We start from the raw sequence: 12,476 nt of genomic DNA on the forward strand, positions 1-12,476 counted from the left end.
TATGGGTGTCACGCTGCCTCTCAAAGCCACTCTTAATATCCTCACTGAAACTGTTACTGACTAATGTGCTACATTTTAAAGCCAAATTGGGCTTTCACTCTTCTCCTGCCAAACTAACTGCAGAGATGCCTCCTATAGCAAAACGCAGGATCCTCTACCAACCCACCCCCGAAGGAGACGAGAAAGGCGAGGAAGATCTGCAAATTCAAGAAAAAAATTAGTTGTGAATTTCCTGTAAACTGTTCTCAGGCCAGGAAAGTACCAAGCTCACATAAACCTAGGAATTGCGATTAACAGTATATTAGTCTATGTTAGAATTAAGTCAGGAAGTTAACTGGATAAATCATCCCTCTCAAAAAAAAAAAAATTGCTTTCTTTCAAGCACTTGAATTTTTAGGAAAAAAAAATCTGAGTCTGAATTGAGTGTATAATTCACTCAACAATTACATGTGAGCAGATATGTATAACGTATTTGGGCTTAAAAAGAAAACAAATTTTCAAGCTACTGTTCCATTTCTGTGACCTCACCCCTTCCTGTTACAAAGTTTGAAATTTAAAGGGTTCAGCTTCTTTCACAATAAAGTACAAAAATTGGTAAAGATTTCTAGGGGAGTCAGTTTGCAAAAATATAGAAAGTTTAATTTTTAAAATGTCTCCAAAAATGAATTATTTCTAAAAAGCTCCAGTGCCACCAATAAGTTCTGACTCCTTTTATAATATTAAGAAAATGTAAGAGGGGATGGGGAGCATTAAAAACATAAACTGTTTCTTTTTACGTAGCTAACTTCACTTTAAGTCAAAAGATAAGTGTTGTGCATATTAGACCACAGGATCGCATCGTTTCAGACCACAGGATCGCAAGCCAAGATATTTTTGCCATGTTTCTGAAGGCAAAAGTAGAAAAATTTTAATCTAAGGGACAAAATCTTACTTGTGTAATAAACTTGGACTACGGCCAAATGAAAACTCCTAAAAGCTATTTGCTTTTAAGAAATAAATCTATTGCTTTATTTTTTAAAATGTATTATCTCTAGCCTCTTAGTGGCAAGTGACGTTAATGAAAGAGATTGAGCTTGTCTGTCCTGGATTTCAAAATTCACACTTACTTGATTCACTGTACCTTACCAGCAATTTCAAACATTGCAATAATTACAACAAAAATTTAGATTATCTCCAAATTAAATCTAGAATTATCTGAGTTCCTAACCAGAGGCAGGTAAAAGTTTCCCTCATTATATTAGAAATCAAAGAATGTTTTAAGCTCTATAGGAATAAAATATAATCATACAACACAGAAAATTTTGAGATCTTAAGACTTTAAAAAACATTCTTTTTGATACAATGGGATTTTTAAAGTCCAGTTTTAGATAATTTGTATTTTATTGATAAAACTTGGGAGAATCCAGTTACTTCTTGGGTTAAAAAAACTCTTTGATGGTAGTTCAAACGATTTACTTGAAAAATGAGTATTTCAGCCATTTTAATGTTATTGTATAATTTTAATAGTGTTAAACTAAATAACATAATAGTGTTATAGAAAGTGTTCACCTCTTTCTAACCTTTCAATAACCTGTTTGTAAATAATTACAAGTCTGTTAAAGGAGTCTGCTTGATTCACCATTAATCTGATAGCATAATTAACTAGAAAGGAAATCCCAAACCAGCATCCTTAACATTTTATACTTCTTGGATATTCCCTATGGTGCACCTAGCCTACAATGCTGGGTGCACAGGGATCGAGGGCCTAACTGATTACCTAAAAGAAACAGATGTTGTCAAAAGTAGATGAGACCACCTATTTAAAATACTTATGTATCAGCCAGGTGTCAAAGGGAGGCTCAATTTGGTTTCCAACATAATTATTGACAATTACTTTTTTTAAAAAAATGTAGTAAACAACTGATTCCTTCACTTATCAGCTGTGCTGATTTGTGTAATATTCTGTTCTAGTTTTGCAAAGAATTTATTCCAAATTACCTGTCAAAATGTTTTTATAAGTATATCCAGTTAAGATAACGCTCATTTTAAATTAGACGCTACATTATGCTTTCAACATCTTCAGAAAGCTTTTGAGATACCGTGTCCAGTTACTAGTCCTTCTTGAATAAGCGTTTAACTGCTCAAGAAATTACTTCATGTCAAATGTATCTTCCCCTTTCATGTGAAACAGTGCTTACTTGGTTAGAAGCAAACGTGAGTTGCACGTAATAGAAATCCTGTCTCAATAAAAAAGGGAAACGTAGAATTCTAAATTCTAAACGATGGTGCTTTACGATAAAAATCTTTTTGAATTTCCACCCAAAGCCATTGGGGAGCTTAAAACTGGTTCACTTTCAAGCTCTGGACCTTATATACAATTTTCTATAAAAGAAAATTAAACTCACTATAGGCTATTTACTATAAATGCATTTTGACAGTAATAATGTAAAACTGTATTTTCATCTGTATCTTTAAGGCTGGAACTTACGGGCAATTACAGATTTCAGGATTTACAAAAATTCTCCCAGGTGCGTGCTGGCCCTGCTCACCCTTAGGACCACGTGTGACAATTCCTCATCCGGCACCACAAGCAGGTGTGAGCGTTCTGTCAGTTCCTTAGGTCAACCAGCAATGTTTCTCACCCTGACATCCTCAACGATACAATCGTGAAGTTGGGACGATCAGAAATTACAGAAGTTGGGACGATCACAGAAATTACAAAAGACTTCTTTTAATGGTTGTGTGTACTTCATTACATTTTTGAATTAAAGCTTGAGAATTAAAATCTGGGGGCTTTTGAGTTCACACAGCAGCCAAAAGGATGTATACAAGTTAATCTTGACCTATCGAAGGCCTGCTAATTCAATTGCCTAGAATTCCAGTCATTAGCCAAGAAGTCTTCCAAATTAAGACATCCGGTCGCCTTCAATTTTCCACTTAAAACAGAACACAGAAGAATAGATCTGACCAATCAACTTAGGATAAAATTACCCATGAAAATGACTGATGGTTCATGGATCAGTAGCCGGGCCGCATAGTATAGAAAACCCTATGCTGCCCCTTGCAGTTTCATGGATTCACAGATGTCTGGGGAATCACCTTCACATTCTGATCTAGGTGGTAGAAAATGGCTCAGGCTTATAGAATGTGCAATTAGTATCTTCTCAAATGGCTAGAAGCAAAAATGGTTGCACATTTCCATCTGACTTAAAGCATCCTAATAATTTCCTAAGCTCTGAATAGACCTGACATTAAAAATAAAGATGTCATGTAAGATACACATTTAGGATCTATGTAGTACATAATCACAATTAAAATAACACACAAGAAATTGAGTTCATATAATTTATTGCAGTTAGCACACAGTTTAAAAATTCACCAACACACCAATAGTACAAAACTAAACAGCATTATAAGTTATTCCCCCCTCAGGAAAATAAAACATACTATGATTGTCAAAGCTAGATGTCAGTCTAAGTTTTAGAACAAAGGAAGAATGTGAAACTAATAAAAGGAAAAGTAATCACTCACAATGACCACAAAAAGAAAATCCAAAAGAAAGTCCGTTTTTTCACAGACATTGATTGTCTTCTCTAAATTAATAAAAATTATTTTAACATAAACTGTATTTTAAAAAAAACCTAGAAACTCTTCAAGTAACTAAAGATAATGCTCCAAGGCCATTTTCACAGCTTTTTTTGTTTGTTTGTTTGCTTTAAATGCCATTACAGCCAAATTAACACACATTTGACCAAATATTTCCAAAACAGTCCAGCAACACACAATGGAGTTTTCCATTCAGTATCTTAAGCACAAAAATAGGCTATGTTTACAGTAGTTAAGGCGATCAAATTTTAAACAAAAGCAATTAAAAAAAAAAAAGGGAAAAACAGCCAACGTTTTCCATGCTACTCCCATAGACCTTATTTGTAAGTGCAAGACAGGAAAACAAACACTGTGCAAAATGCTCTTGCCCTGCGTGCTGGTCACTAAACCACACGCTGGGCTGCAGCCTCTGCTGCCGCGATCCACGTAGTCTGCTAACCCCCTTCCCCACGTCAATCAAGGCGGTCCAGTCCTTTCAGCCTGGGGCTCTTTCAGTCCATAGAATCTTTTCATGAGTTGGGGGGTGGGGAGGTGGGGGGTGGGAGACGGAGGGCGGGGAAGGAAGAAGGGGAGAAAAAGAAAGGGGAGCAGAAGAAAAAAAAAAAAAAGAATGACCTATTGTCAATTTGTGCAGTAGTTATTCTAAAAATGCTCAACTGGGTAAATGTGTACACCTAAACTTTGAGCTGGCATGGGTTTTGTGCAATTAGAAGTCAGTTATAAATGCACACTGCACATGCAAATCTTTAAGCCGTTTGTAAACATTTATATTCTCCTTGTTATGTAGCGAAGTTATCAATTTGCAGCTTAAGTTTTTATTCAGCTTAACAGTTTCAACTTAAAGACAGTGGGAAAGTCAATTTAAATTATATAAAATAAAAATAAAAACAGTGCATTTACCTTCTTCATAACACCAGTTTTTTTTCCAAATGGTGCTATTTTTCTAAGGAAATTAAATAATTTTAAACTCACTCGTTAAAGTTATACAATGCAAACAAAGACAAAAATATATTGAAACTCATGCATTTCTGTAGCGTTAATATTTACTTTTCAAGACTCAACTAAGAGCATCAATACAACCTGTCAAGTTCTTTGACACCCCCCCAGCCCATGTAATCAATTACAGTATACAATAACAGTAATTCACATTTTTCAACACACAGTTCAACACTGCTGAAGCTGCAATATCCTTTTCCATCCCAAGCAAACCTTCACCAAGACAGCGTCCCAGTGACCCCAGTGTACGTCCGTAACTTCTCTCATTGGGAACCGTCAGAAAACCAGAAGTTGCCACAGAAAGTTTTAAGTCAACTGCTTGTTTAAAAATAGATAATCCAGCATTTCAGAAATTTTCCATTTGGGTCTAAAAGCATTCAGGTTTCCAACAGCCAGAAAAGATTCATGCAATTTGAGACATATAAAGAGGCTAATAAAACTGGAGGGAATTTCTACTTTAAAAAAGAAAAAAGTGGGGAGAAAAAGAGCTCAAAAGACAAGGCAGTGTTGACAAGATTAAGCCCTAAGAAAGCATTTTGCGACAGGACGATTTGTTTCAAAGGTTCTTATTGGCTTACTTCCCCTACACCCTCAAAGAAAAACACCTCTCTATTCTCCAACTTGCCCTAAAGTTTCTTTTATCAGTATGCTAAATTAGTAAGATTTCATGCTATTCTAAAGTGCAAAAACAAGTTAATATCCCAACTTTTTAGTTCCAGGAAACAAGACTGCTTTTAGACCGTACCACAACTATATAGAGATCTATGTATATATATGTATATATATATATTATTTATATATATATATAAAATTATTTCCAGAGTTCTTGCGAGCTATCTTCTAAGGTCCAGTCTCTGACAGCGGGCAAGCTCAGTGCTTCACTTTTGACAGACAAGGAGTTCACCAACTCACAGTGGAACTTGCGGATGTGTCTGTACAGGTCCCCCGACTGCGTGAACCTGCGCTCGCACCACTTGCACGCGTGCGGCTTCTCGCGGGTGTGCACCACGGCGTGGCGGCTCAGGTTGTGCGAGTACTGGAAGCTCTTGCCGCACTGGGTGCAGGTGTAGGGCTTCTCGCCCGAGTGAGTCCTCTCGTGGCGCTTGAGCGTGTACATGCAGGAGAAAGTCTTCCCGCACAGCGAGCAGGTGGGCACGTTGACGTCGGCGGCCGGCTTGCTGCGGATGCCGTCCTGCTCGCGGAAGTGCGTGCTCAGGTGGATCTGCAGGATGTGCGGGCTGGGGAAGACCTTGTTGCACAGCGGGCACATGAAGATCTGGCCGGCCGGGCTCAGGATGTTGGAAACGTAGGGCAGCAGGCTGCTCTCCATGGCCCCCTCCACCTGGACGCGCTCGTTCTCTGGGGTCAGCATCTCGTCGTCGCTGGCTTTGTCCTCCCGCTCGAGCTCCCTCAAGACCGAGTCCTCCCTCAGCGGAGCCAGATGGGCCGGCTCATACTGTACCCTGTTATTAGTGCTCACACTTTCTTTCACAGTGCTATGTTCCATGTCATAGTCATTAGTGCCAACATCACTCTCATCACAGGAAGCCTCTTTCTCCACCTTCACCTGCACCAGGTTGCTTCTCAGCACGTCCTGTGAAGAGAAATAAGAGCTGTTCAGATTTTCAACTCCTGAAAGGCTGGACTTGACAGACAGGTCCAGCACGCAGTCAACATCTGCTGAATCCCTCACGGAGGTGACAGACCTCTGGGACAAAGACTCTGTTGAGCTGCAGGGGCTGGCTACTGTTTTTCCAGCTGCTGTGGCGTGTGGCTCTGCCTCTGCGCCCCCCTGGGGGAGGCCTGCTGAGTCTGAGGGCAATCGCATCCACATGTTCCCAGGCTCGGCCGCCAAGTCCCTTTTGCTGGGCAGGATGTTCAGTTTCTCGTCTTCTCCTTCATCTTCGTCGCTGGGCAGGTCGCCGGCCATGTGGCTGCTGCCATCGGAGAGACTCTCGACTTTGTCCGAGCAACTTGAAGCATCTTCCTCCTTTTTGGTGCTGTCCGCCTCTGTGGTGGCTTTCTCTTTCAGCTTCTTTTTGCAGACTTTGACAATGTCATACATGTGGAGATAACTGGCAGCTGCTAGCACGTCTTCAATGGGCAAGTCTTTGAACTGGAGTTTCCCTTCATACATGAATTCAAGCAGGAGAGCGAAAGCTGGGGCTGTAACAATGTCGCTGTTCAGATGAACAATGTCTCTTTTGTCCAGCTGGTCCTTGTAAAAGAGGTGGAAGTACATGCTGCACGAAGCCAGTACAGCTCGGTGCGCTCGGAACTGGGCATCTCCCACCAGAACAGTGCAGTCACAGAGAAAGCCCTGGTGTCTCTGCTCGCTCAGACACTGCAGCAAATGTCTGCTATGGTCTGGGAACTCCATGCTGTCTTCATAACCTGGGAAGAGAGACATTTCTCATGAAAGCCCCGTCAGGAACAACTTCACAACTTTTCAATGCCAGTCCCCATACAAATAATAATAATTCGGCTTGGCGGCAGGGGTGCATGTCCCTGAATGTTAATCAGGCGTATGACCCGAAGACTCCCTCATCACATGCACAAAACCTAAATGCAAGAAGGAAAAGGCACACTTTCCACACTTCCTTGCCCCAGTCAAACAGTTTCTAATGCATCCCTACTCTCCTTGAACTTTTAGTCAAGTTTGAAAAGCCTCAATTTCAGGATAGTCTCTTACTGAGAGTCAGAATTTAGATCTCTCTCAGAAGAAATTTAGTTAACTCTACTCATCAAGTTATGTCCTTATAAAACCTACAAATAGCTTTCATTTCAAAGGGAACAGCTCATAACGAACAAAGAAAAGTCCCAAACACACTCTGGAAGATTCAGAAAACTTGTCTGAACGTTCTTTTTATTACTTTTGATACTTGATTGCCCTTAGAAAGAACAATATAAACATACACATTTGGTTGCGGGGGGGGGGGGAAACCCCCACATAAAGAAATTGCATAATTAGCCCAGAAATTAGCAAACAATTTTCTTTTAAAGTCAGAGTGTGTAACGACAAAGCCCTGTGTATAGAAACAGATGTGAAAGCCTTAAGATTTGCAGGTATAGCACACATGTACGAGATCAGAAGGAACTACACCAACAGATGGGAAAGATCATCTTTACTACGAATAAATCCAAATATTTTTTTAATGAATTGAGAAAAAATGGTTATATTTCTTTGTAGACTCTGTACATCTAGTGAATTAGGAGCCAGAAGGGCTTTCTTTAAATCTGAAAATTCTTATCTAAACTTTGATCCTTTGCAAGAGCAAGATGAGTTCCATATTAAAATGAACTCAAACTTTTAAATAAAGGCATATTATGTTCAAATGAAACTCAGAAGCTTTACAGGTTCAACATAAAAAAAAAGAGGAGGAAAAAAAAGCCTTGCTAGAAAAAGAGAAACTATTCCCCCCCTCTGACTCTGCCTTACCTCTGTCAACAGAAAATACTTTGTTTCAACATAACTTGATATATTTTGTTTTCCCACTAGCTTCTATTCTTTCAAATATGCATTGTTGCCCTGATTTTCTGGGTGGGGGGGGGGGCATTCTGAAGTAGAGGGAGAGGAAAGGCGAAGCTGTACAATGGGTCAAAATTCAGCTCCTTAAAATTAAAGAAAACCTAACTTCCCCTTTCCTGGGACCCGAAGCAAGGTTCCACACCATCCATCTCAGAAAGAACATTTTGGGAATGGGCACATATTAATTTAACATTTAGAAATTCCTTCCCTGCTTTTTCTACACTTTGCCCAAGATGGACTAAAACTTTCATCCCAACCCCAAATACATTCTGCAAGATGCCACTGTTAGAATAAACCAAGATTTACAATACAATCACTTTAAGTGCCCCACAGCTAACATCAATCCTAATCCTTGAGAGGGCTAAAAATAAAGATTGGAGGGCAGCTCACAAGGTAGCCGTGATCAAATTAGGAGGCTGAGAGGACAGAGAGGGACGAAGAAGGAAGCTTATAAACATCTGATCCAGCTGACTGTGGCCATATGGCAGCTGCTGCCCAGATAAAGAGATTAAGAATAGAGGAGTGCGATTACAGCTGTCTGGCCAATTCAGGCAGCTCAAATCTACAAGTTCTAAATTAGTCACCAACACAAAAACTCCTGCAAATAATTACTGTTAGGCTGAAATAAAAGATCTCTTAAATATATATTTGAAAGAGAAATGAGGAAACCAGTCAAACTATTCTCCTGAGGACAAAAGTTTTTTTTTTTTCCTCCCCCTTTAAAAAAAAAAAAAAACCTTCGGTTTCAAAAGCACTATACAGCTGTATGTTTCAGTAGTGCTGCTGAATGTTTTGAAGAATAAAGTTTCACTGTGGAATTAATTACACAACAATCAAGCTTCTTAACTAGAATAATCTTCTCATATAAGTTTGAATGCTGGATTCCAGAGAGTTTACTATTTCTCCCCCGACCCCAAAAGCAAAAGGAATCTCAACAGCAGTGAAAAACAACAACAGTATAAAGCATTTTAATCCAACGTGAGCTCGAAAAGCAGTATTTCAAAGCCTCTCTTAACATTTCAAAACTTGAAATATTTCTGTGTATTAAAGTTATTTACTTGCTCAAGCAAAAGGGATACAAATTAAAACTAAACAAGCCCAAGACTTTCAACTCCAGTAAGATGTTCATTTAATACTCCATTTCATACATTATTCCTAAACTGGGTTAGAAAAGTAATGTGATTTTTTTCCCTTAAATTAGATAAACAAAACACCAAAACACAAATATGCTCCATCTCATCTCTTTGCTACTCCTACCTTTAGGACACATAAACCTGATTAAGTCCTTTCCTCTGAGTCTCGCTGGCTCCAGGTCTGTTACATCGGTGGAAAAAAAGCAGACTAAGAGAGACAGATGCAAAGTGGAGATGATGTTAGAGAGGAATGAGATACCTTCTCCACCACAGATCCGCACACACTAACTCCCTGTCTGTGTGTTAGAATAAAAGGCTGAGGGATGGCAGGCTGTCAGCTGCTCTGACATCATGTTCAGATGGAAATGCTACCTCCAGCTGTGCTCCTTTTAATGCCATATGCTACTCCTCTACACTCCTGCCACCAGCTTTTTCTTAGGAGAACTTTTCTCTTCTGTTAGTATAAACAAAATACTTCAAAGTCTCCCTTTTTTTCCCCCCAAACTTTCTAACAGAAGAAATTGAAAAACTCAGCATATGGAGTTCTACTGTATTTATGGAATAGCAACACTTCTGTCTTAAGTTGGTGGACTGGCTTACATACTGACAGCACACTCAAGCCACGGTGCTATTCAGGAAATCCAGACTCGCTTTTATTCAACTCCAACGTTTAGTTTCAAAGGCAGTTTAGGGATATTTTTAAACCAACCCATTTGACATCTCCAGTCCCATTTCAACATTATTACGGCACTTTCATTTTTTCTTTTTTCCCTGCTGAGATAATGGTGTACATGTCTCAGGACGTTGGAAGACTATTCTCAACTATTACTTCAGCCTGGTTCACCTTATTATTTCTCTCTTATTTACTATTTATCTGCAATTCCCTTCTCATGAAAATTTCTCACACTGCCAGTTAATGCAAATTTCAATTCTCAGTATCAACAAACTGAAAGTGCACTTTCTGAAATCCTGGAAAGTACTTGACTTCAATGAGACAAATTAATAAAGTCATACAACCTGCTAAAGTCACCGAAAATGAGTGCTGCACCTGCACGTCTGATCTTTCTGCTCAGAAAAAGCAGAACTTCGTCTTCCCCTTAATCTGCGTCCCATAACAATCTTTTTTTTGGGGTCACTCCGTAATGTTTGTGATCACAAGGAAACCTTTCAGGGAGAAAGGGAGGGGGCAGGTCTGCTAAGTTTGAGAACTTTTTAGCTAGACTTTGTGGGCCTTTTCTAATGGCTGATGAAATCCGAACGTAATCCGGGCCAGGCTGACCGGTGTCCTGCAAGGTGCTGCGACATCTGTGAACGTCAAATACATCTCCACAGACTCTTGGGAGGGAGAGGAGAACAGGCGCTGGGCCTGAGGCGCAAGTGGTGTAGCCCTGGTGATAATAAGCACTCCGTTCCCATTAGAAACCCATGGCAAAGAGTTAAAGAGTAACAAAACCCAACGTCTCTGTCTTGTCCTTCTTGCTTTCCCAAAGTCACAAACCTAACTTTCTCCAACTTCGCGATGAATGACATAATTACGAATGCCTATTTCAGGAAGCACTCTTCGGAGATAAATTCCTTCTCAGCCACACAACCTATTCGCCACAAATGCCCTCGCCCCATTCCAATATATCAGACATTAATCACCCCATTTACCCAGTGGGGTGGGGGCTGAGTGACAGTTTAATGAGTCGCAAGCACCGCAATGGGTCGGCGAGCGGCTCCCACTCCACAAATCAACCCCTCGCGTCCGGCTACTGCGGGTCCAGAGAGGTTGGTGAGATTGGGTTTTGTTTTTCAAAGAGGCTGGGGCGGGGGGAGCACTGGGGAGGGGGGAAGAAATGCAAATCTTTCCGTAGTTGGCTGTGCATAAAACACTCGGGGAAAGAGGAAGGTTAAACCACAGGGAAGGAGGTGGAGGGCGTAGAGCCGGTGCAGCAGGAAAACACCTTAAACAACAGACGTGAAAACAGACCCGGGTCAAGGCAACAACAAAAGAAAAGTCGTAAGAAGCAGCCTGGGGGAGGCGGGTGGTTGCTACCGCTTCCCCGCCGCCCCAGCGAGCGAGCCCCCGGGGCCTCCCGGCAACTGCACCAGCCAGGGGTGGGGGGTGAACGCGGGGCTCCCCGGAGCCCCCCCTCCCCCCGGGCGCCACTGCAGCTGCACCGGTCCCCGGAGCCGCGGCCGTCCCGGGCGCCACTGCAGCTGCGGCGGCTCCCAAGCCCCCTCCCCCAGCCCGCCGCCCTCCGCACCCGGGAGGCGCCACCGCAGCTGCACCGGCCGGGAGCCCGCCCCGCGCCGCAGCTGCACCGGCCGGGGGGGCGCGGCGCGGAGCCGGCCAGCCCGCACCCCGCCCGACCCCGCAGCTGCAGCGGCCCCGTCCCCGCGCCGGGGCCTCCCGCAGCTGCGCCGCCCCAACCGCTCCAACCACACAAACTAACTCCACTCGCGGGGGCGCCCCGGCCCGGCCCGCCCTCCGCCCGCACTGCCCCGCCAGCCGCGGCCGCACAGCTGGCGCCCCCCGCCCGCCGGGGGCCGGGCGTGGAGGGGGCGCCGGGTCAGAGGCCGGGGGCCGGCGCCGGGACTCACACGGAGCGGCCCTAAGTCACCGCGTCCCCGCCGCCGCCGCCGCGTCCTCCGCCTCCTCCTCCCGGCCGTCGCCGCCGCCGGACTTGGTGGGCTTCCTCCTCCTCGTGCCCCCCTCCCTCCCGGCCCCCCCACCCCCCAATCCCGGCTCCGTCGCCCGCTCCCCCTGCCCCCTCCCTCCCACCCGCCCCCGCTGGCAGCCGGAGGAGCGCGGCGGAGCGAAGAGGGCCCCACTCTCAACGGCTCCCCATGGCAGCAGCCCAGCGGCGGGCGCAGCCTGCCAGACACAGCGAGGGAGCGAGCGAGGGAGCGAGCGCGGAGCCGCCGGGCCGGGGCGGGGGGGGGGCGGGGGCGGGGGGGCCGACGGGGGAGGGGGCGGGAGGACGCACCACGCACGCACGCGGCGGCGCCGGCCAGATGTTTTTCCCCCCCCTCGGTCCGCCCCTCTCCTCCCCATGCCTCCCTCCCTCCCGGCGTTGGGCTTCGGCGATTGACCGAAAGCTCCTGGACCGGCGCTCCCGCCCGCCCCCAGGCCGCAGTATCCTCCAATAGGAGAAAGAATTTTCAGAAGGGCGGAGGCAGTGGCGGGCAATCGTCGGACTGGCAAGAGGGCCCAGCCAATGGGAGGAGCGAGCTGGAGCTGCCGCTCG

At 44.0% G+C, this 12,476-nt stretch overlaps 1 protein-coding gene across 2 annotated transcripts; it reads right to left on the reverse strand.

Moving 5' to 3' along the window:
* Window positions 1-3,310: 3,310 nt before the first annotated feature.
* Window positions 3,311-11,932, reverse strand: ZBTB18 (zinc finger and BTB domain containing 18). 2 transcript variants are annotated; one of them, XM_054576693.1, is made up of 2 exons: window positions 11,832-11,932; window positions 3,311-6,975 (listed from the first exon to the last, which is right to left on the reverse strand). In XM_054576693.1, the coding sequence occupies exon 2, from the start codon at window positions 6,959-6,961 to the stop codon at window positions 5,393-5,395; it is 1,569 nt and encodes a 522-aa protein (XP_054432668.1). In that variant the 5' UTR covers window positions 6,962-6,975; window positions 11,832-11,932; the 3' UTR covers window positions 3,311-5,392. The 2 variants fall into 2 exon arrangements, with proteins under 2 accessions (XP_054432668.1, XP_054432667.1); XM_054576692.1 differs by lacking the exon at window positions 11,832-11,932 and adding an exon at window positions 9,368-9,972.
* Window positions 11,933-12,476: the final 544 nt, after the last annotated feature.

This window comes from Pteronotus mesoamericanus, unplaced genomic scaffold (assembly GCF_021234165.1).
Source record: "Pteronotus mesoamericanus isolate MK-2021 breed Mesoamerican mustached bat unplaced genomic scaffold, CSHL_Meso_final contig_347, whole genome shotgun sequence".
In the NCBI taxonomy this organism is placed as follows: Eukaryota; Metazoa; Chordata; class Mammalia; order Chiroptera; family Mormoopidae; genus Pteronotus; species Pteronotus mesoamericanus.